The 25,136-nt window shown below is 52.8% G+C and overlaps 1 protein-coding gene across 1 annotated transcript in view; it reads right to left on the bottom strand.

Moving 5' to 3' along the window:
• The window catches only part of LOC119956995 (hemicentin-1-like), a 339,271-nt gene that overhangs the window by 201,351 nt on the left and 112,784 nt on the right, over positions 1-25,136 (bottom strand). The window contains exons 14-22 of the mRNA XM_038784579.1: positions 18,048-18,362; positions 15,107-15,400; positions 11,871-12,152; positions 10,133-10,414; positions 8,774-9,055; positions 6,567-6,848; positions 4,607-4,888; positions 2,089-2,370; positions 129-410 (exon numbers count right to left, since the gene is read on the bottom strand). Of these exons, the coding sequence (XP_038640507.1) occupies positions 129-410; positions 2,089-2,370; positions 4,607-4,888; positions 6,567-6,848; positions 8,774-9,055; positions 10,133-10,414; positions 11,871-12,152; positions 15,107-15,400; positions 18,048-18,362 (2,583 nt within the window). The remainder of the gene's footprint in view (positions 1-128; positions 411-2,088; positions 2,371-4,606; positions 4,889-6,566; positions 6,849-8,773; positions 9,056-10,132; positions 10,415-11,870; positions 12,153-15,106; positions 15,401-18,047; positions 18,363-25,136) is intronic.

The following is a 25,136-nucleotide window of genomic DNA, read 5'->3' as shown; positions in this document are numbered from 1 at the left end:
ATTTCTTAAAGCGACATTCTCATGACAACAGACTTTTGTAAACCAACATTAGCAAACTGATATAATATTTCAATCCTCAAAAGATTAAGTATTTATTCATAGAATTTTGTCCAAAGTTACAAACTGACCTGTGACCCTGATGTCCACTTCCTTCTCTTCAATTCCATATTGATTGGTTGCTCTACATTTATAAATTCCTTGATGTCCTGATGTTGCGTGGGAAATACGGAGGACTCCAGGGGGACCAATCTCAACATTGCTGCTGTTACTGGGATCTTCCCACTTTAATGTAGGTGTGGGAATTCCATTGGAATTGCAGATCATTGTAACCTCATCACCTTTCCTGACGTTTACTGGAACCCCTGACACAGTTTTGTTATTCACTGATATGGTTGTGTCTCCTGGTTTATCTGGAAAAGAAATGTGAAACAATATGAAAATGGGGAGGTGTTTGGAGAATCAGCACAGCAGGGGTGGGACACAAGATCAGCCACATTGCCAGTGAGTTCCCAATCCCAGCCGTGTCAGTGTGGGACACATTCCACACTTTGTACAGAAACCAAAGCCGGGAAACTCAATGGTGCTAAACGGACACCTCAGATGCAATATGGTGCTGGGAGTGCACAGCCCATCATATTGGATCGAGCTGCTCCTTCGGCATCCAGAACAGCGACTGGAACTATTTAAAACAATACATTTAATATTCTAAATATGATTTTATTCTCTTTGTATAAACCTTTTGTGACATTGCAGTGTCCCAGTGTCGGAGTGATAATCTCACGCAGCAACTCCTGGTGCTACCAGGCAGCACAGGGCTTTTCACCAGCACTATTTAAAGGGCTTATCCAGTATTTACAGGTTAGATGTGAGTTGGTCATTGAAGCCGATGGTTAACATGTGAACATTCTGCAGCTTGTTTCTGTCAGTGGTAACTATGGCCGGGCTTGTCTGAACCCGTCCGGGTCGGAGAATCAGCGGTGATGTAGGAAATTCCAACCACCCCGCTCTAACGCTGTGACGCAATTTCCCGGCGACTGGAAAATTGGCAACAATCGCGCCCACGCGGTCAACCTGCCGAATTACCGCCGGGTTCTGCCGGTTCCCGCCGGCATGGTTCCAACCTGGTACCACCGGGCAGGAGCTCGGACCCGTGGCCGTCCTGGTGGGGTGGAAGGGTGATCAGACTCCAGGGGATGGGTCTCTATAGCGTCCAGGCCCGTGATCGCGGACTAACGAACGGCGGGTGCCCACAATCTGGAGGGGGCCTATCTCCTTCCGCACCGGCCCGCTGTCGGGCTCTGCCATGTTGCACAGCGCCAACGCGGGGACCGCTGTTAGACGCAGGCACGGAGCCCTGCCAGCAGTACAGGGCTGCGTATTGCCGGCGTAACTGCCTGGGGCACTCTGGCGCCATGCTGGCCCCCCAAGGACCACTGAATTGCTGGGCCAGGAGGCCCCTTAGATGCCGGCGGCACCACTCCGGTGTTTGAGTCGGCGTTAACACTTGGCCGGGATGTCGGAGAATTCCGGCCTATATTCTGATTGCTGAGAAGGAGATTTTGGTGGTGGTGCTGCACCAACTTTGATTTTAACTGAACAGTTACAACCATAACACATTGTGATTGGTACCACTTCCCCTCGTCACTATTAAAATTGATGCCCAGCCAAGTACTGCAGCTCACTGAGCTGCCAACACCTCACACCATGGACCGGCACTGTGTGGATTCACAGCTGTACCTCTCCTCCTGCAGTGTTATTGCTCGGACAGTCTGGGCAAACACAGAGCAGGAGGAAGGTGCTTCTACACACAAAGAGGAACAAGAGGAAGAGACTGTCACTCTGGATCACTCATACTCATGTCCCAGAGGCTAGTTACAGAGCAGCATTGTTAGAGGCAGGGAGTGGTTCATCCATTTGTCCCTTCATCAGCAAGGATGGAGTGGAACAGGATTCTTAAAATAAATAAATAACAGAATGTTGTAGCACAATGTGACCCTCTGGATAAAAATGGAGTGACTGAAATGCTGTTTCAATCCTCAAAAGATTAATTATTAATTCATTGAATTCTGACCAATGTTACAAACTGACCTGTGACCCTGATGTCCACTTCCATCTCTTCAATTCCATATTGATTGGTTGCTCTACATTTATAAATTCCTTGATGTCCTGATGTTGCGTGGGAAATACGGAGGATTCCAGGGGAACCAATCTCAACATTGCTGCTGTTACTGGGATCTTCCCACTTTAATGTAGGTGTGGGATTTCCATTGGAATTGCAGATCATTGTAACCTCATCACCTTTCCTGACGTTTACTGGAAACCCTGACACAGTTTTGTTATTCACTGATATGGTTGTGTTTCCTGGTTTATCTGGAAAAGAAATGTGAAACAATATGAAAATGGGAAGGTGTTTGGAGAATCAGCACAGCAGGGGTGGGACACAAGATCAGCCACATTGCCAGTGAGTTCCCAATCCCAGCCGTGTCAGTGTGGGACACATTCCACACTTTGCACAGAAACCAAAGCCGGGAAACTCAATGGTGCTAAACGGACACCTCAGATGCAATATGGTGCTGGGAGTGCACAGCCCATCAGATTGGATCGAGCTGCTCCTTCGGCATCCAGAACATCGACTGGAACTATTTAAAACAATACATTTAATATTCTAAATAGGATTCTATTCTCTTTGTATAAACCTTTTGTGACATTGCAGTGTCCCAGAGTCGGAGTGATAAACTCACGCAGCAACTCCTGGTGCTACCAGGCAGCACAGGGCTTTTCACCAGCACTATTTAAAGGGCTTATCCAGTACTTACAGGTTAGATGTGAGTTGGTCATTGAAGCCGATGGTTAACATGTGAACATTCTGCAGTTTGTTTCTGTCAGTGGCAACTATGGTCGGGCTTCTCTGAACCCGTCCGGGTCGGAGAATCGGCGGTGATGTAGGAAATTCCAACCACCCCGCTCTAACGCTGTGACGCAATTTCCCGGCGACCAGTAAATTAGCACTCCAGTGTTTGCGTCGGCGTTAACACTTGGCCGGGATGTCGGCGAATTCCGGCCTATATTCTGATTGCTGAGAGGGAGATTCTGGTGGTGGTGCTGCACCAACTTTGATTTTAACTGAACAGTTACAGAGAGATCAACAGTACACCTGCTTTGACTGGCTTCAGCTCCAACACTGAAAAAATGAAACCAAAAAAAAACACAGACACACCCAGGCTTTTCTCAAAGTGAAACTAAAAAGCAGAGCCAGAGCTCAGCTCCACCCACACTCTGACATCACTGCAGCCAGAGCTCAGCCCCACCCACACTCTGACATCACTGCAGCCAGAGCACAGCCCCACCCACACTCTGACATCACTGCAGCCAGAGCTCAGCTCCACCCACACTCTGACATCACTGCAGCCAGAGCTCAGCCCCACCCACACTCTGACATCACTGCAGTCAGAGCTCAGCTCCACCCACACTCTGACATCACTGCAGCCAGAGCTCAGCCCCACCCACACTCTGACATCACTGCAGCCAGAGCACAGCCCCACCCACACTTTGACATCACTGCAGCCAGAGCTCAGCCCCACCCACACTCTGACATCACTGCAGCCAGAGCTCAGCCCCACCCACACTCTGACATCACTGCAGCCAGAGCACAGCCCCACCCACACTCTGACATCACTGCAGCCAGAGCTCAGCCCCACCCACACTCTGACATCACTGCAGCCAGAGCTCAGCCCCACCCACACTCTGACATCACTGCAGCCAGAGCTCAGCCCCACCCACACTCTGACATCACTGCAGCCAGAGCTCAGCCCCACCCACACTCTGACATCACTGCAGCCAGAGCTCAGCCCCACCCACACTCTGACATCACTGCAGCCAGAGCTCAGCCCCACCCACACTCTGACATCACTGCAGCCAGAGCTCAGCTCCACCCACACTCTGACATCACTGCAGCCAGAGCTCAGCCCCACGCACACTCTGACATCACTGCAGCCAGAGCTCAGCCCCACCCACACTCTGACATCACTGCAGCCAGAGCTCAGCCCCACCCACACTCTGACATCACTGCAGCCAGAGCTCAGCCCCACCCACACTCTGACATCACTGCAGCCAGAGCTCAGCCCCACCCACACTCTGACATCACTGCAGCCAGAGCTCAGCCCCACCCACACTCTGACATCACTGCAGCCAGAGCTCAGCCCCACCCACACTCTGACATCACTGCAGCCAGAGCTCAGCCCCACCCACACTCTGACATCACTGCAGCCAGAGCTCAGCCCCACCCACACTCTGACATCACTGCAGCCAGAGCTCAGCTCCACCCACACTCTGACATCACTGCAGCCAGAGCTCAGCTCACCCACACTCTGACATCACTGCAGCCAGAGCTCAGCTCCACCCACACTCTGACATCACTGCAGCCAGAGCTCAGCTCCACCCACACTCTGACATCACTGCAGTAGCATGAGCAGCCAAACATTTCTTAAAGCGACAGTCTCATGACAACAGACTTTTGTAAACCAACATTAGCAAACTGATATAATATTTCAATTCTCAAAAGATTAAGTATTTATTCATAGAATTTTGTCCAAAGTTACAAACTGACCTGTGACCCTGATGTCCACTTCCTGCTCTTCAATTCCATATGGATTGGTTGCTCTACATTTATAAATTCCTTGATGTCCTGATGTTGCGTGGGAAATACGGAGGATTCCAGGGGAACCAATCTCAACATTGCTGCTGTTCCTGGGATCTTCCCACTTTAATGTAGGTGTGGGATTTCCATTGGAATTGCAGATCATTGTAACCTCATCACCTTTCCTGACGTTTACTGGAAACCCTGACACAGTTTTGTTATTCACTGATATGGTTGTGTCTCCTGGTTTATCTGGAAAAGAAATGTGAAACAATATGAAAATGGGAAGGTGTTTGGAGAATCAGCACAGCAGGGGTGGGACACAAGATCAGCCACATTGCCAGTGAGTTCCCAATCCCAGCCGTGTCAGTGTGGGACACATTCCACACTTTGTACAGAAACCAAAGCCGGGAAACTCAATGGTGCTAAACGGACACCTCAGATGCAATATGGTGCTGGGAGTGCACAGCCCATCATATTGGATCGAGCTGCTCCTTCGGCATCCAGAACAGCGACTGGAACTATTTAAAACAATACATTTAATATTCTAAATAGGAATCTATTCTCTTTGTATAAACCTTTTGTGACATTGCAGTGTCCCAGATTCAGAGTGATAAACTCACGCAGCAACTCCTGGTGCTACCAGGCAGCACAGGGCTTTTCACCAGCACTATTTAAAGGGCTTATCCAGTATTTACAGGTTAGATGTGAGTTGGTCATTGAAGCCGATGGTTAACATGTGAACATTCTGCAGCTTGTTTCTGTCAGTGGTAACTATGGCCGGGTTTCTCTGAATCCGTCCGGGTTGGAGAATCGGCGGTGATGTAGGAAATTCCAACCACCCCGCTCTAACGCTGTGACGCAATTTCCCGGCGACTGGAAAATTGGCAACAATCGCGCCCACGCGGTCAACCTGCCGAATTACCGCCGGGTTCTGCCGGTTCCCGCCGGCATGGTTCCAACCTGGTACTACCGGGCAGGAGCTCGGACCCGTGGCCGTCCTGGTGGGGTGGAAGGGTGATCAGACTCCAGGGGATGGGTCTCTACAGCGTCCAGGCCCGTGATCGCGGATTAACGAACGGCGGGTGCCCACAATCTGGAGGGGGCCTATCTCCTTCCGCACCGGCCCGCTGTCGGGCTCTGCCATGTTGCACAGCGCCAACGCGGGGACCGCTGTTAGACGCAGGCACGGAGCCCTGCCAGCAGTACAGGGCTGCGTATTGCCGGCGGAACTGCCTGGGGCACTCTGGCGCCATGCTGGCCCCCCAAGGACCACTGAATTGCTGGGCCAGGAGGCCCCTTAGATGCCGGCGGCACCACTCCGGTGTTTGAGTCGGCGTTAACACTTGGCCGGGATGTCGGAGAATTCCGGCCTATATTCTGATTGCTGAGAAGGAGATTTTGGTGGTGGTGCTGCACCAACTTTGATTTTAACTGAACAGTTACAACCATAACACATTGTGATTGGTACCACTTCCCCTCGTCACTATTAAAATTGATGCCCAGCCAAGTACTGCAGCTCACTGAGCTGCCAACACCTCACACCATGGACCGGCACTGTGTGGATTCACAGCTGTACCTCTCCTCCTGCAGTGTTATTGCTCGGACAGTCTGGGCAAACACAGAGCAGGAGGAAGGTGCTTCTACACACAAAGAGGAACAAGAGGAAGAGACTGTCACTCTGGATCACTCATACTCATGTCCCAGAGGCTAGTTACAGAGCAGCATTGTTAGAGGCAGGGAGTGGTTCATCCATTTGTCCCTTCATCAGCAAGGATGGAGTGGAACAGGATTCTTAAAATAAATAAATAACAGAATGTTGTAGCACAATGTGACCCTCTGGATAAAAATGGAGTGACTGAAATGCTGTTTCAATCCTCAAAAGATTAATTATTAATTCATTGAATTCTGACCAATGTTACAAACTGACCTGTGACCCTGATGTCCACTTCCATCTCTTCAATTCCATATTGATTGGTTGCTCTACATTTATAAATTCCTTGATGTCCTGATGTTGCGTGGGAAATACGGAGGATTCCAGGGGAACCAATCTCAACATTGCTGCTGTTACTGGGATCTTCCCACTTTAATGTAGGTGTGGGATTTCCATTGGAATTGCAGATCATTGTAACCTCATCACCTTTCCTGACGTTTACTGGAAACCCTGACACAGTTTTGTTATTCACTGATATGGTTGTGTTTCCTGGTTTATCTGGAAAAGAAATGTGAAACAATATGAAAATGGGAAGGTGTTTGGAGAATCAGCACAGCAGGGGTGGGACACAAGATCAGCCACATTGCCAGTGAGTTCCCAATCCCAGCCGTGTCAGTGTGGGACACATTCCACACTTTGCACAGAAACCAAAGCCGGGAAACTCAATGGTGCTAAACGGACACCTCAGATGCAATATGGTGCTGGGAGTGCACAGCCCATCAGATTGGATCGAGCTGCTCCTTCGGCATCCAGAACATCGACTGGAACTATTTAAAACAATACATTTAATATTCTAAATAGGATTCTATTCTCTTTGTATAAACCTTTTGTGACATTGCAGTGTCCCAGAGTCGGAGTGATAAACTCACGCAGCAACTCCTGGTGCTACCAGGCAGCACAGGGCTTTTCACCAGCACTATTTAAAGGGCTTATCCAGTACTTACAGGTTAGATGTGAGTTGGTCATTGAAGCCGATGGTTAACATGTGAACATTCTGCAGTTTGTTTCTGTCAGTGGCAACTATGGTCGGGCTTCTCTGAACCCGTCCGGGTCGGAGAATCGGCGGTGATGTAGGAAATTCCAACCACCCCGCTCTAACGCTGTGACGCAATTTCCCGGCGACCAGTAAATTAGCACTCCAGTGTTTGCGTCGGCGTTAACACTTGGCCGGGATGTCGGCGAATTCCGGCCTATATTCTGATTGCTGAGAGGGAGATTCTGGTGGTGGTGCTGCACCAACTTTGATTTTAACTGAACAGTTACAGAGAGATCAACAGTACACCTGCTTTGACTGGCTTCAGCTCCAACACTGAAAAAATGAAACCAAAAAAAAACACAGACACACCCAGGCTTTTCTCAAAGTGAAACTAAAAAGCAGAGCCAGAGCTCAGCTCCACCCACACTCTGACATCACTGCAGCCAGAGCTCAGCCCCACCCACACTCTGACATCACTGCAGCCAGAGCACAGCCCCACCCACACTCTGACATCACTGCAGCCAGAGCTCAGCTCCACCCACACTCTGACATCACTGCAGCCAGAGCTCAGCCCCACCCACACTCTGACATCACTGCAGTCAGAGCTCAGCTCCACCCACACTCTGACATCACTGCAGCCAGAGCTCAGCCCCACCCACACTCTGACATCACTGCAGCCAGAGCACAGCCCCACCCACACTTTGACATCACTGCAGCCAGAGCTCAGCCCCACCCACACTCTGACATCACTGCAGCCAGAGCTCAGCCCCACCCACACTCTGACATCACTGCAGCCAGAGCTCAGCCCCACCCACACTCTGACATCACTGCAGCCAGAGCTCAGCCCCACCCACACTCTGACATCACTGCAGCCAGAGCTCAGCCCCACCCACACTCTGACATCACTGCAGCCAGAGCTCAGCCCCACCCACACTCTGACATCACTGCAGCCAGAGCTCAGCTCCACCCACACTCTGACATCACTGCAGCCAGAGCTCAGCCCCACGCACACTCTGACATCACTGCAGCCAGAGCTCAGCCCCACCCACACTCTGACATCACTGCAGCCAGAGCTCAGCCCCACCCACACTCTGACATCACTGCAGCCAGAGCTCAGCCCCACCCACACTCTGACATCACTGCAGCCAGAGCTCAGCCCCACCCACACTCTGACATCACTGCAGCCAGAGCTCAGCCCCACCCACACTCTGACATCACTGCAGCCAGAGCTCAGCCCCACCCACACTCTGACATCACTGCAGCCAGAGCTCAGCCCCACCCACACTCTGACATCACTGCAGTAGCATGAGCAGCCAAACATTTCTTAAAGCGACAGTCTCATGACAACAGACTTTTGTAAACCAACATTAGCAAACTGATATAATATTTCAATTCTCAAAAGATTAAGTATTTATTCATAGAATTTTGTCCAAAGTTACAAACTGACCTGTGACCCTGATGTCCACTTCCTGCTCTTCAATTCCATATGGATTGGTTGCTCTACATTTATAAATTCCTTGATGTCCTGATGTTGCGTGGGAAATACGGAGGATTCCAGGGGAACCAATCTCAACATTGCTGCTGTTCCTGGGATCTTCCCACTTTAATGTAGGTGTGGGATTTCCATTGGAATTGCAGATCATTGTAACCTCATCACCTTTCCTGACGTTTACTGGAAACCCTGACACAGTTTTGTTATTCACTGATATGGTTGTGTTTCCTGGTTTATCTGGAAAAGAAATGTGAAACAATATGAAAATGGGAAGGTGTTTGGAGAATCAGCACAGCAGGGGTGGGACACAAGATCAGCCACATTGCCAGTGAGTTCCCAATCCCAGCCGTGTCAGTGTGGGACACATTCCACACTTTGTACAGAAACCAAAGCCGGGAAACTCAATGGTGCTAAACGGACACCTCAGATGCAATATGGTGCTGGGAGTGCACAGCCCATCATATTGGATCGAGCTGCTCCTTCGGCATCCAGAACAGCGACTGGAACTATTTAAAACAATACATTTAATATTCTAAATAGGAATCTATTCTCTTTGTATAAACCTTTTGTGACATTGCAGTGTCCCAGATTCAGAGTGATAAACTCACGCAGCAACTCCTGGTGCTACCAGGCAGCACAGGGCTTTTCACCAGCACTATTTAAAGGGCTTATCCAGTATTTACAGGTTAGATGTGAGTTGGTCATTGAAGCCGATGGTTAACAAGTGAACATTCTGCAGCTTGTTTCTGTCAGTGGAAACTATATTCTGATTGCTGAGAGGGAGACTTTGGTGGTGGTGCTGCACCAACTTTGATTTTAACTGAACAGTTACAACCATAACACATTGTGATTGGTACCACTTCCCCTCGTCACTATTAAAATTGATGCCCAGGCAAGTACTGCAGCTCACTGAGCTGCCAACACCTCACACCATGGACCGGCACTGTGTGGATTCACAGCTGTACCTCTCCTCCTGCAGTGTTATTGCTCGGACAGTCTGGGCAAACACAGAGCAGGAGGAAGGTGCTTCTACACACAAAGAGGAACAAGAGGAAGAGAGTGTCACTCTGGATCACTCATACTCATGTCCCAGAGGCTAGTTACAGAGCAGCATTGTTAGAGGCAGGGAGTGGTTCATCCATTTGTCCCTTCATCAGCAAGGATTGAGTGGAACAGGATTCTTAAAATAAATAAATAACAATGTTGGAACACAATGTGACCCTCTGGATAAAAATGGAGTGACTGAAATGCTGTTTCAATCCTCAAAAGATTAATTATTTATTCATTGAATTCTGACCAAAGTTACAAACTGACCTGTGACCCTGATGTCCACTTCCTTCTCTTCAATTCCATATGGATTGGTAGCTCTACATTTATAAATTCCTTGATGTCCTGATGTTGCGTGGGAAATACGGAGGATTCCAGGGGAACCAATCTCAACATTGCTGCTGTTACTGGGATCTTCCCACTTTAATGTAGGTGTGGGATTTCCATTGGAATTGCAGATCATTGTAACCTCATCACCTTTCCTGACGTTTACTGGAAACCCTGACACAGTTTTGTTATTCACTGATATGGTTATGTCTCCTGGTTTATCTGGAAAAGAAATGTGAAACAATATGAAAATGGGAAGGTGTTTGGAGAATCAGCACAGCAGGGGTGGGACACAAGATCAGCCACATTGCCAGTGAGTTCCCAATCCCAGCCGTGTCAGTGTGGGACACATTCCACACTTTGTACAGAAACCAAAGCCGGGAAACTCAATGGTGCAAAACGGACACCTCAGATGCAATATGGTGCTGGGAGTGCACAGCCCATCATATTGGATCGAGCTGCTCCTTCAGCATCCAGAACAGCGACTGGAACTATTTAAAACAATACATTTAATATTCTAAATATGATTTTATTCTCTTTGTATAAACATTTTGTGACATTGCAGTGCCCCAGTGTCGGAGTGATAAACTCACGCAGCAACTCCTGGTGCTACCAGGCAGCACAGGGCTTTTCACCAGCACTATTTAAAGGGCTTATCCAGTATTTACAGGTTAGATGTGAGTTGGTCATTGAAGCCGATGGTTAACATGTGAACATTCTGCAGTTTGTTTCTGTCAGTGGTAACTATGGCCGGGCTTCTCTGAATCCGTCCGGGTTGGAGAATCGGCGGTGATGTAGGAAATTCCAACCACCCCGCTCTAACGCTGTGACGCAATTTCCCGGCGACCAGTAAATTAGCACTCCAGTGTTTGCGTCGGCGTTAACACTTGGCCGGGATGTCGGCGAATTCCGGCCTATATTCTGATTGCTGAGAGGGAGATTCTGGTGGTGGTGCTGCACCAACTTTGATTTTAACTGAACAGTTACAGAGAGATCAACAGTACACCTGCTTTGACTGGCTTCAGCTCCAACACTGAAAAAATGAAACCAAAAAAAACACAGACACACCCAGGCTTTTCTCAAAGTGAAACTAAAAAGCAGAGCCAGAGCTCAGCTCCACCCACACTCTGACATCACTGCAGCCAGAGCTCAGCCCCACCCACACTCTGACATCACTGCAGCCAGAGCTCAGCCCCACCCACACTCTGACATCACTGCAGCCAGAGCTGAGCTCCACCCACACTCTGACATCACTGCAGCCAGAGCTCAGCCCCACCCACACTCTGACATCACTGCAGCCAGAGCTCAGCTCCACCCACACTCTGACATCACTGCAGCCAGAGCTCAGCTCCACCCACACTCTGACATCACTGCAGCCAGAGCTCAGCCCCACCCACACTCTGACATCACTGCAGCCAGAGCTCAGCCCCACCCACATTCTGACATCACTGCAGCCAGAGCTCAGCCCCACCCACACTCTGACATCACTGCAGCCAGAGCTCAGCCCCACCCACACTCTGACATCACTGCAGTAGCATGAGCAGCCAAACATTTCTTAAAGCGACAGTCTCATGACAACAGACTTTTGTAAACCAACATTAACAAACTGATATAATATTTCAATCCTCAAAAGATTAAGTATTTATTCATAGAATTCTGACCAATGTTACAAACTGACCTGTGACCCTGATGTCCACTTCCTTCTCTTCAATTCCATATGGATTGGTTGCTCTACATTTATAAATTCCTTGATGCTCTGATGTTGCGTGGGAAATACGGAGGATTCCAGGGGAACCAATCTCAACATTGCTGCTGTTACTGGGATCTTCCCACTTTAATGTAGGTGTGGGAATTCCATTGGAATTGCAGATCATTGTAACCTCATCACCTTTCCTGACGTTTACTGGAAACCCTGACACAGTTTTGTTATTCACTGATATGGTTGTGTTTCCTGGTTGATCTGGAAAAGAAATGTGAAACAATATGAAAATGGGAAGGTGTTTGGAGAATCAGCACAGCAGGGGTGGGACACAAGATCAGCCACATTGCCAGTGAGTTCCCAATCCCAGCCGTGTCAGTGTGGGACACATTCCACACTTTGTACAGAAACCAAAGCCGGGAAACTCAATGGTGCTAAACGGACACCTCAGATGCAATATGGTGCTGGGAGTGCACAGCCCATCATATTGGATCGAGCTGCTCCTTCAGCATCCAGAACAGCGACTGGAACTATTTAAAACAATGATTAACATATTCGTCTTTAGATCATGCAATCGGACCATAAGATATAGAAGGAGAATTAGGCCATTCGGCCCATCGTGTCTGCTCTGCCATTCAGTTATGGCTGTTATTTCTCTCATCCCCATTCTCCTGCCTTCTCCGCATAACCCCTAACCCCTGATTAATCATGAACCTATTTATCTCTGTCTGAAAGACCCTCAGTGACTTGACCGCCACATCCTTCTGCCCAAATGAGTTTTACAGATTCACCACCATCTGGCTGAAGAAAGCCCTCCTCATCTCAGTTTGAAAAGATTTTCCCTTCAGTCTGAGGCTGTGCCCTCCAACTAGTGGAAACATGCTCTCCACACCCATTCTATCCAGGCCTCTCAGCATCCAATAAGTTTCAAAGAGATTACCTCATCTAAACTCCATCTCGTAAAGACCCAGAGTCCTCAACCGTTCCTTATTGGACAAGTCCTTCATTCCGGGGATCATTTTTGTGAACCTCCTCTGGACCCTTTCCAAGGCCAGCACATCCTTCCTTAGATACGGGGCCCAAACCTGCTCTCAATACTCCAAATGGGGTCTGACCAGAGCCTTATACAGCCTCAACAGTACATCTCTCTTCTTGTACTCTAGCCCTCTCAACATGAATGCTAAAATAGCATTTGCCTTCCTAACTACCAACTGAACCTGCACGTTAACCTTAAGCGAATCCTGAACTCGGACTCCTAAGTTCCTTTGTGCTTCTGATTTCCCAAACCTTTTCCATTTAGAAAATAGTCTGTGCCTTTATTCTTCCCAGCAAAGTGCATAACCTCACACTTTTACACATTGCAGCCCACCTGCCACTTCATTGCCCACTCTCCTAGCCTGTCCAAATCCTTCTGCAGCCTCCCTCCTTCTCAATACTACCTGTCCCTCTACATATCTTTGTACATCTGCAAACTTAGCAACAGTGCTTTCAGTTCCTTCTTCCAGATCATTAATGTATATGGTGACTAGTTGAGGTCCCAACACTAACTCAACATCGTTCCTCTTTTTTACACAGAGGGTAGTGGGTGCCTGGAACTCGCTGCCGGAGGAGGTGGTGGAAGCAGGGACGATAGTGACGTTTAAGGGGCATCTTGATAAATACATGAATAGGATGGGAATAGAGGGATACGGAACCCGGAAGTATAGAAGATTTTAATTTAGACGGGCAGCATGGTCGGCGCAGGCTTGGAGGGCCGAAGGGCCTGTTCCTATGCTGTCTTTGTTCTTTGACCCTTGCAGACCATCACTATTTATCCTGACAAGTGCTGTCATCCTGAAGAAGACTCCCTTTATTCCCAATCTCTGCCTTCTGCCAGTTAGTCAGTCCTCTATCCATGCCAGTACCTTGTCCCTAATTCTATGGGCTCTTAACTTATATCGCAGCCTCCAGAGCGGCACGTTGTCAAAGGCCTTCTGGAAATCCAAATAGATCACAGCCATTGGTTCTCCTTTGTCTAACTTTCTTGTTAAGTTCTCAAAGAATTCCAACAGATTTGTCAGGCATGACTTCCTGCTCTTGTCGAATCCGTGCTTACTCTGTCCTATTTTATTATGTATTTCTAAGTACTCATAATCTCAGGCTTAATAATGGTCTCTAAAATCTTGTCAATGACCGAAGTCAGGCGAACCGGCCTATAATTTCCCGTCCTCTGCCCCACTCCTTTCTTAAACAGCGGTGTTACATTAGCCACTTTCCAGTCCTCTGGGACCCTGCCTCCAGTGATTTCTGAAAGGTTATCACCAATGCCTCCACAACCTCCTCAGCTATCTCTTTTAGAACCCTAAATCGCTGGCTTTGAAAGCAGCCCAAGGCAGGCCAGCAGCACGGTTCAATCCCCATACCAGCCTCCCCGAACAGGCGCCGGAATGTGGCGACTAGGGGCTTTTCACAGTAACTTCATTTGAAGCCTATTTATGACAATATGCGATTTTCATGTTGATGCAACACAAATACATTGAGAGAATCCACTATCTAAGGGCAGTTAGCAATGTTTCCCCTGATACTGTTTGCTGTTCTGCTTCTTTCACTGGCCAGTACTTTTTAAATTGCTGCATGGTCCACATCTAGACGGCAATGTTGCTTGTGGTGGTCATTGTTTCATCCTCTCGGCTACAGTCCTGATCTCTGCGTATCATTGTACCTCAGCAGCTCAGAGGAATATTTGCCGATCGGGAATTTTAATCACTTTGATTAAATGACCATCTGACAGATGATTTGATTGTGAAATTGATTCGAATAGCTGAGATATTGCTCTATCCTGATCTTCATGACTGAACAGAATGTTATGTGAAACAGATCATTGTGTTGACGTTCCAAACGCCAGTCACTGCTTTCTTATAATCCTGGGATACCGAGTGGCAGCAACAGTCCCTTCTAATCAGAATAGTGAGCGTCACAAATACTCCCTAAAGCTGCTTCTCTTTGATTATATAGGATATATGGCCCAGCAACAGGCCATTCTGCCCAATTAACCATCTTTTATGTTCCAATTAAGCTAATTATCTGAATATGTAAACATGTCAGTAAATTTCTGAACTCATTGGGATGGATTTGTTTGTTTGAAATGATGTAAATCTGACACTCTGCAATTCTGACTACCATGAACAATTTGAATGCTTTCTGATTGTGATGCCTCTGATAAACAGGATTCTTACCATACACCACAATGAAAATGCTGCTATTCTTTGGTGGAACTGATGGATACTCCTCAAAGTCAGCTGTACAGACGATCTCTGTGGGACCAGCCACCTGTGGTGTCCATGCTGCTGTCTGCCAGGCAGTATTGCCATTGAACCATGTTGTGGTTGAATTCAATTCTTCACCAGCCTGAGACAATCTTACTCTCATCGTGTCAACGGGGTAAACATTTGAGACCTCGCATGTTAACGTCACTTCTTGCTTCACTTCTACGGGCCTTTGGTCAAAGATTCTTGGCGGATCCATAAAAGCTGCAACACAAACAAGAAATTCACTTCATTTTGATTTGTTGTGATGTGTTTTAGTTCCCAATGGACAGAACGGAAAACTGAGCGTGCAGCCCTGTACACACATCCCAGAATTCCATCACACTTGATCACGGCGAGAAAACTGGAGCCATCATCAGGTCACACACTTTAGTTTTGAAATTAATTCTTGCTACTCTTCAGACAGCCCAAATATTCAACTCTACTACCTTTGCACCAATCACTATGAGTAGTACAAGCTTATTTACTCACTAATTTACCTTCACTGTGATCTATAATTGCGCATCTGTCTGCACCATCCCAGTAGAGGCGTGGGCTTCAGTGTGCAGGATTCAGGCTGTGAATCTTTCAAGTGGGTTTTATTCTCCCTGCATCATGAGATTGGCTGACCTGCTCCGTTACCATCACCTCCTCTGGCCACTGAGAATGTGCAAAGCAGCCAAATGGATTTCCTTGAGACATTGCTGTCACTGTTAGGAAACCTCAGGCTGCAATCTGAGAAACGCAGGAGAATGATAATAATATCTTCACCTGGGCTATTCTGCAGATATACATTCTTTGCACCAATTTGTTTGTTGCAATCAAGCAGAGGGAAAAGCAATTTGCATCAAAACCTTGTTCCACTCATCTGAGAACATAGAACAGTACAGCACAGTACAGGCCCTTTGGCCCACAATGTTGTGCCGACCATTTATCCTAATCTAATATCAAACTAACCCATACTCCTTCAATTTACTGCTGTCCATGTGCCTGTCTAAGAGTTATTTAAATGTCCCTAATGACTGACACCACCACCTCTGCTGGCAGTGCATTCCCCACACCCACCATTCTCTGTGTAAAGAACCTACCTCTGACATCTCCCCTATACCTTCCTCGTGACAGCCATTTCTGCCCTGGGGAAGAGTCTCTGGCTATCCACTGTATCCACACCTCTCATCACCTTGTACACCTCTTATCAAGTCACCTCTCTTCCTTCTTCACTTCAGTGAGAAAAGCCTTAGCTCCCTCAACCTTTCTTCATCAGACATGCCCTCCAGTCCAGGCAGCTTCCTGGTAAATCTCCTCTGCACCCTCTCCAAAGCACCCACATCTTTCCTATAATGAGGCAACCAGAACTGGACACAATAGAACATACAGTGCAGAAGGAGGCCATTTGGCCCATCAAGTCTGCACCGACCCACTTAATCCCTCACATCCACCCTATCCCCGTAACCCAGTACCCCCTCCTAACCTTTTTTTGGTCATGAAGGGCAATTTATCATGGCCAATCCACCTAGCCTGCATGTCTTTGGACTGTGGGAGGAAACCGGAGCACCCGGAGGAAACCCACGCAGACACGGGGAGAACGTGCAGACTCCGCACAGACAGTGACCCAGCCGGGAATCGGACCCTGGCGCTGTGAAGCCACAGTGCTAATCACTTGTGCTACTGTGCTGCCGAAATATTCCAAGTGTGGTCTAATCAGGGTTTTATAAAGCTACAGCAAAGCTTCGCGGCTCTTAAACTAAATCCTCCTGTTAATGAAAGCCAACACACCATATGCCTTCTTAACAGCCCTATCAAACTGGGTGGCAACTTTGAGGGATCTATGCAAGTGGACTCCAAGATCCCTCTGTCCCTCCACACTTCCAAGAATCCTGCCTTTTACCCTGTATTCAGCATTCAAATTTGACCTTCCAAAATGAATCACTTCACATTTATCTAGGTTGAATTCCATCTGCCACTTCTTAGCCCAGCTCTGCATCCTGTCAATGTCCTGTTGTAACCTGCAACAGCCCTTGACACTATCTATCACTATCTTATCTCCCAGTGTCTAGTGCCTTTGCATTGCCTGAAAGAATATCCTGAATGAAGATACAGTACTTAGTAATATTGTCATGGGAGTGTCCCCTTAAGAAAGGTTTTTGTCTTATCACATGGCTTCAGTGATGTCATTGTGTGGGTGGAGCCTAGGTTGAGTGATCTTTTGGAGGGTCGGTGCAAACTCGATAAGCCAAATAGCCTCCTTCTGCACTGTAGGGATTCTACGGAGTCTATGGAGAACTAAAAACTAGTCTCAGTAATGCTGCCCATGAAACTATCATTGATTGTTCTAAACACCCATCTGGTCCACTAATGTGCTTTAGAAAAGGAAATCTGCTGTCCTTACCGGGTCTGGCCTACATGTGACTCCAGACCCTCAGCAATGTGGCTGACTGGCTCTTAACAATGTTCTGAAATAGTCGAGCAAGGCACTCACAAGGGCAATTATGGTTGGGCAGCAAATGTGGGCGTTGCCAGTGACCCCCACATCCTGTTAAATAGTAAACAAGGGTTGTTTCTATTCCTGCAGCAATTCCTCATGTTCTTATGTCTTGCAAAATCTTTATTGACCCTTTCAAACTAATGTTGCACACGGATTGACTAAAAGGCGTGTGGGTAATTTACAGTTACACATTGGACAAAGCAGAAAGCTGCAAATTTGCTGCAGGATCCAACAATTTGTATCCAGCACATTTTGTGCTTTGGTTAAAACATGAGCTATTGAATAGTTTATTGCTGGAATCCTTTCCATTATTTATTGTCTACAAACTTGAGATATTTAACCCATTCTTAAAAAAAGGAGAGCGTTTCTCACTCGAGTGGAACTTACAGAACGTTTGCAGAGTCACAGAGGAGTTTGTGATTTGTTTTCTGCTGTCCAAGCCCAGGTCCACTTCTGCCAAGCAGGTGTACTCCTGTCCATCATCTGACACACTTGCAGTGAAACTGAAGACATTCCTCAATCTTAGATCTTTATCAGGGAGACCTGGTTTTCCTGTGGAATTAATCTGAACAATCTCACTCCCTCTCAGCCATGTGAGGATGAGTTTATTGTTTGGATAGACCCTGGGACCAATGCACTCCAGACTATACGTTCTGTTAACTTCCAGCACTTCCGGAGGTGAAGTTATGTTTATCTCTCGATCTGTTAAAAGACATTAAAGGAATCATGACACAAAATAGAAGCCTCATGTTGCTCTCCTCCATTCCCTCATCACATATAATTTTCAGAAAGTATGCAGGCAGTCAATATGTACAATAGAGGTTATTCCAATCAGAAATGTCCTTCTGCTCCATAAACCCTATTAAAGTTTTGCTTCAGTAATTCTCTTCACTTTGCACAAAGCCATGAGTAACAATCATGGACTTTGATTAAAGAAGCACTAAAATTAGCAATGACAAAAAATGAAACTATTATTGAATAGAATCACAGGGCAGAATCTTCCCTTGGGGAGTATAACGGTGTTGCTGGGAATAGACAGGCTGAGATGGAGGAGCAAAAGAGACGCTGTTTGTGGCCTCGTGTGTACCGGCAGAACCGGTCATTCGAGCAACTGCCAGACCGGGCATGTTGGCGCAGACTCAGTCTGAGCAGGGGGACCGTACCTCTGCAGGATCACAGTGCACCTGGAACCACGGGGGAAATGGGGAAGGACACCCATTCCCAGTCCTTCCTGGCACCGGGTGGAGACCTGTCTGAGATCTCGCAGACCTCGGTGCACAGGTACATCCACACCATCATTGAGGCCCTTGAGATACCCTCAATTACGACACAGGAGAGAAGAACGGTAATTCAAAGGCTTTAATCATCAGAGAACTGAACAGCAGCCGAGAAGTGTGCTCACCACATACTGCCGAGTGAGCCTCATCTTATATACCGTTTCCTGGGGGCAGAGGCAGAGTCCCCCAGGGTTCCAAGCCCGGTCTTAGATGGCCAATGTATTAAAGGTAAGGTACCGTTACAGCAGCTACTGATACCATTCATCACATTCACCCCCTGTTTAAAAAAAACACATAGTCCGTCGGGGGTGAAGTGGAGTTATAAGTTCAGTCTTGTGGGTGGTCTGACCGTCCGTGCTGACCTCCGCTCCGGTGGTGGTGCCGTGGATACGGTCGGTTTTGATGGTGGTATATCCGGGAGCACGGTTGACTGAGCCTTTGCCCGCCTTGGAGCGGGGGGGGGGGGTATCCGGGGTGACTAGGGTGATCGGTGCCGGCGCCGGCTGGGGGGGCAGGGGGCGCTATGGGGGGGGGGGGGGCGCTGTCGGGGTCGGCAGTCGGTGCGGGGAGGGGAGCGTCAGTAGGAGGGGGGGGGCGGTGGCGAAACCAGCGGGGTCAGTGGGCGTGCCAGCGGGTGCCAGATCTCGCAGGGAGACGGTATCCTGCCTGCCGTCGGGGTGCTCGATGTAGGCGTATTGAGGGTTCACGTATAGCAGTTGGACCCTCTCGACTATTGGATCTGTTTTATGGCTCCTCACGTGCCTCCGGAGTAGGACTGGTCCCGGGGTCGTCAGCCAACGTGGAAGCGAGACCCCAGAGGTGGACTTCCTGGGGAAGACAAATGATTGTGGGGGGTCTCTTTCGTGGCCGTACAGAGGAGCGACCTAATGGAGTGCAGGGCATCGGGTAGGACCTCCTGCCAGCGGGCGATAGGGAGACTCTGTGACCGTAGGGCTAGGAGGACGGCCTTCCAAACTGTCGCGTTCTCCCTCTCCACTTGCCCGTTTCCCCACGGGTTATAGCTCGTCGTTCTGCTCGAGGCGATGCCCTTGCTTAGCAGGTACCGACGCAGCTCATCACTCATGAACGATGTACCCCGGTCGCTGTGGATATAAGCGGGGAAACCAAACAGTGTGAAGATGCTGCGCAGTGCCTTGATCACGGAGGCCGAGGTCGTATCGGGGCAGGGGACAGAAAAAGGGAAGCGGGAGAATTTGTCGATAACGGTGAGGAAATAGATGTTGCGGTTGGTGGACGGGAGGGGCCCCCCTCATCCTTCTAAATTCCAACGAATATATGTGCGATGGACTCCATACTCATCCGGAGTCTCCTCCTGCCTGCGCTGTCCGGCAGGTTCTCGAATGGCATGCGGTGACAGTGCACTCGAGTCCTCATGGAGCACCTCCGGTGCCTTGGCACCACCACCTGCTCCTCCTCCTCCCCCTGCGCCCCATCAAGATCAGAATCCTCGTCCTATGCATCCCCGACGATGTGGTGGTCATTGTCCCCCTCCGCCACCTCCTGCACCTGTCAGGCGGGCGGGCCTGCAGCCTGAGCGGGTGGCACGGGGCCCTCTGCAACCTGAGCAGGTGGCAAGGCTGCCCCCTGCAGCCTGAGCGGGTGGCACGGGGCCCTCTGCAGCCTGAGCGGGTGGCACGGGGCCCTCTGCAGCCTGAGCGGGTGGCACGGGGCCCTCTGCAGCCTGAGCGGGTGGCACGGGGCCCTCTGCAGCCTGAGCGGGTGGCACGGGGCCCTCTGCAGCCTGAGCGGGTGGCACGGGGCCCTTTGCAGCCTGAGCGGGTGGCACGGGGCCCTCTGCAGCCTGAGCGGGTGGCACTGTGCCCTCTGCAGCCTGAGCGGGTGGCACCGTGCCCTCTGCAGTCTGAGCGGGTGGCACGGGGCCCTCTGCAGCCTGAGCGGGTGGCACGGGGCCCTCTGCAGCCTGATCGGGTGGCACGGGGCCCTCTGCAGCCTGAGCGGGTGGCACGGGGCCCTCTGCAGCCTGAGCGGGTGGCACGGGGCCCTCTGCAGCCTCAGCGGGTGGCACGGGGCCCTCTGCAGCCTGAGCGGGCGGGAGGGCCTGCAGCCTGAGTGGGTGGCACGGGGCCCTCTGCAGCCTGAGCGGGTGGCACGGGGCCCTCTGCAGCCTGAGCGGGTGGCACGGGGCCCTCTGCAGCCTGAGCGGGTGGCACGGGGCCCTCTGCAGTCTGAGGGGGTGGCACGGGGCCTTCTGCAGCCTGAGCGGGTGGCAAGGGGCCCTCTGCAGCCTGAGCGGGTGGCACGGGGCCCTCTGCAGCCTGAGCGGGTGGCACAGGGCCCTCTGCAGCCTGAGCGGGTGGCACGAGGCCCTCTGCAGCCTGAGCGGGTGGCACGGGGCCCTCTGCAGCCTGAGTGGGTGGCACGAGGCCCTCTGCAGCCTCAGCGGGTGGCACGGGCCCTCTGCAGCCTGAGCGGGTGGCACGGGGCCCTCTGCAGCCTGAGCGGGTGGCACTGGGCCCTCTGCAGCCTGAGCGGGTGGCACGGGGCCCTCTGCAGCCTGAGTGGGTGGCACGAGGCCCTCTGCAGCCTCAGCGGGTGGCACGGGGCCCTCTGCAGCCTGAGCGGGTGGCACGGGGCCCTCTGCAGCCTGAGCGGGTGGCACGGGGCCCTTTGCAGCCTGAGCGGGTGGCACGGGGCCCTCTGCAGCCTGAGCGGGTGGCACTGTGCCCTCTGCAGCCTGAGCGGGTGGCACCGTGCCCTCTGCAGTCTGAGCGGGTGGCACGGGGCCCTCTGCAGCCTGAGCGGGTGGCACGGGGCCCTCTGCAGCCTGAGCGGGTGGCACGGGGCCCTCTGCAGCCTCAGCGGGTGGCACCGTGCCCTCTGCAGCCTGAGCGGGTGGCACGGGGCCCTCTGCAGCCTGAGCGGGTGGCACGGGGCCCTCTGCAGCCTCAGCGGGTGGCACGGGGCCCTCTGCAGCCTGAGCGGGCGGGAGGGCCTGCAGCCTGAGTGGGTGGCACGGGGCCCTCTGCAGCCTGAGCGGGTGGCACGGGGCCCTCTGCAGCCTGAGCGGGTGGCACGGGGCCCTCTGCAGCCTGAGCGGGTGGCACGGGGCCCTCTGCAGCCTCAGCGGGTGGCACCGTGCCCTCTGCAGCCTGAGCGGGTGGCACGGGGCCCTCTGCAGCCTGAGCGGGTGGCACGGGGCCCTCTGCAGCCTCAGCGGGTGGCACGGGGCCCTCTGCAGCCTGAGCGGGCGGGAGGGCCTGCAGCCTGAGTGGGTGGCACGGGGCCCTCTGCAGCCTGAGCGGGTGGCACGGGGCCCTCTGCAGCCTGAGCGGGTGGCACGGGGCCCTCTGCAGCCTGAGCGGGTGGCACGGGGCCCTCTGCAGCCTGAGGGGGTGGCACGGGGCCTTCTGCAGCCTGAGCGGGTGGCACGGGGCCCTCTGCAGCCTGAGCGGGTGGCACGGGGCCCTCTGCAGCCTGAGCGGGTGGCACAGGGCCCTCTGCAGCCTGAGCGGGTGGCACGAGGCCCTCTGCAGCCTCAGCGGGTGGCGCGGGGCCCCCTGCAGCCTGAGCGGGTGGCACGGGGCCCTCTGCAGCCTGAGCGGGTGGCACGGGGCCCTCTGCAGCCTGAGCGGGTGGCACTGGGCCCTCTGCAGCCTGAGCGGGTGGCACGGGGCCCTCTGCAGCCTGAGCGGGTGGCACGAGGCCCTCTGCAGCCTCAGCGGGTGGCACGGGGCCCTCTGCAGCCTGAGCAGGTGGCACGGGGCCCTCTGCAGCCTGAGCGGGTGGCACTGGGCCCTCTGCAGCCTGAGCGGGTGGCACGGGGCCCTCTGCAGCCTGAGCGGGTGGCACGAGGCCCTCTGCAGCCTCAGCGGGTGGCACGGGGCCCTCTGCAGCCTGAGCGGGCGGGAGGGCCTGCAGCCTGAGTGGGTGGCACGGGGCCCTCTGCAGCCTGAGCGGGTGGCACGGGGCCCTCTGCAGCCTGAGCGGGTGGCACGGGGCCCTCTGCAGCCTGAGCGGGTGGCACGGGGCCCTCTGCAGCCTGAGGGGGTGGCACGGGGCCTTCTGCAGCCTGAGCGGGTGGCACGGGGCCCTCTGCAGCCTGAGCGGGTGGCACGGGGCCCTTTGCAGCCTGAGCGGGTGGCACGGGGCCCTCTGCAGCCTGAGCGGGTGGCACGGGGCCCTCTGCAGCCAGTCCCTCTGCAGCCTGAGCGGGTGGCACGGGGCCCTCTGCAGGCTGAGCGGGTGGCACGGGGCCCTCTGCAGCCTGAGCGGGTGGCACGGGGCCCTCTGAAGCCTGAGCGGGTGGCACGGGGCCCTCTGCAGCCTGAGCGGGTTGCACGGGGCCCTCTGCAGCCTGAGGGGGTGGCACGGGGCCTCCTGCAGCCTGAGCGGGTGGCACGGGGCCCTCTGCAGCCTGAGCGGGTGGCATGGGGCCCTCTGCAGCCTGAGCGGGTGGCACGGGGCCCTCTGCAGCCTGAGCGGGTGGCACGGGGCCCTCTGCAGCCTGAGCGGGTGGCACGGGGCCCTCTGCAGCCTGAGCGGGTGGCACCGTGCCCTCTGCAGCTTGAGCGGGTGGCACGGGGCCCTCTGCAGCCTGAGCGGGTGGCACGGGGCCCTCTGCAGCCTGAGCGGGTGGCACGAGGCCCTCTGCAGCCTCAGCGGGTGGCACGGGGCCCTCTGCAGCCTGAGCGGGCGGGAGGGCCTGCAGCCTGAGTGGGTGGCACGGGGCCCTCTGCAGCCTGAGCGGGTGGCACGGGGCCTCCTACAGCTTGAGCGGGTGGCACGGGGCCCTCTGCAGCCTGAGCGGGTGGCACGGGGCCCTCTGCAGCCTGAGCGGGTGGCACGGGGCCCTCTGCAGCCTGAGCGGGTGGCACGGGGCCCTCTGCAGCCTGAGCGGGTGGCACGGGGCCCTCTGCAGCCTGAGCGGGTGGCACGGGGCCCTCTGCAGCCAGTCCCTCTGTTGCAGCCGCCGCTACCGCAGCTGCTCTGAGCCGCCTGCATCGACCCTGCCGAAGGGCCACCTGCAGCACAGCAGCTCCCGCCACGGCCGCAAACATCGCTGGCTGGTGCCCAAACATGACGATCTGCAGGAGGGGTGGGGGGAGAAGGTACAACATGTTTAACGATGGCGCTTTGACATCCTGACAGCCAGGTGCCATGGGATACATGTGTCTGGTCTCACTACAAACACGCAGGCACCCTGCCCACAGTCTCCGTCCACTGCTCAGTTTACCCCGTCCCTCCTCATTTCGCCACCGTGGGCTGGCCATGCCCTTACGGGGGCTGGGTGTTGCGGATCCTGTGTGGGAGGGGGGGGGGGGTGCTGGGCACACCTAAGATCATGGCGTGTGGCCGCGCAGGATGGCAGCACCAGTGCCCCTTGCCCATCAGCGTGACCTCATCTTGCGGGCGTGGCTACACCAACGTCCTGCCAGGGCAGGCCGGATGGCATGTCGCTCCCGCGGGAAACCCTCCCCACCCCCCCTCCCCAGACATGACTGCACCCTTCTCCCCCTCCCTCCTCCTCCCACCTCCCTCCTCCTTCCCCCTCCTCCCCCCCTTCACCCCCTCCTCCTCCTCCCCCATCCTCCTCCCCTCCCCCCGAGCATGGCGACACCCTTCCTCAAACCCCCCGCCAGCCCCGGCCGTGGACGCCACAACGTGCTGTCTCCGAGAACGCCGGCCGCTCACCTCCTCACTCCGCATCGTCAGTCAGCACCGCTGGCTGAGAAATTTATTTAGCAGGAATGAACGGCGACGGCGTGACCTGGGGTCACGCCCTCGGGACTTCGGCCCATCCGGGCCGCTGAATAGCAGGGGGCCCGGAGAATCGCCATACTTAGCACCTCGGGCGATTCTCCATCACGCGTGGCACCGACCTCAATGATGCTGTTCTCTCCGGTTGGGAGGATGGCGGGACGGTGTCGGACCGGCCTAGCGCAAAAAATCGGCGTGAACGGCGTGGCAACGGTGTTTTCACTTACTGTATACTGTGACCACCTTTTTCCCCTCATTTGAGCTATAATTCTGCGATATACAGATCACATTACATGGTGCTGTAAAATCCCATGCCTGCACACTCGGGAAATAGTCTGTGATCCAATTACTGCCAGTTGTACTGTTAGGATGTATCCCTGGTTTATATTCCACGTTGATTATTGGGTCTGGACATGTCGTAGTGCAATTCATCTCTAAAGAATCTCCAAATTCCACAGCT

The sequence above is a fragment of the Scyliorhinus canicula genome, chromosome 25 (genome assembly GCF_902713615.1).
Source record: "Scyliorhinus canicula chromosome 25, sScyCan1.1, whole genome shotgun sequence".
In the NCBI taxonomy this organism is placed as follows: Eukaryota; Metazoa; Chordata; class Chondrichthyes; order Carcharhiniformes; family Scyliorhinidae; genus Scyliorhinus; species Scyliorhinus canicula.
The sequence above is the reverse complement of the archived record's forward strand: the minus strand, read 5'-3'. Positions and strand labels throughout refer to the sequence as shown.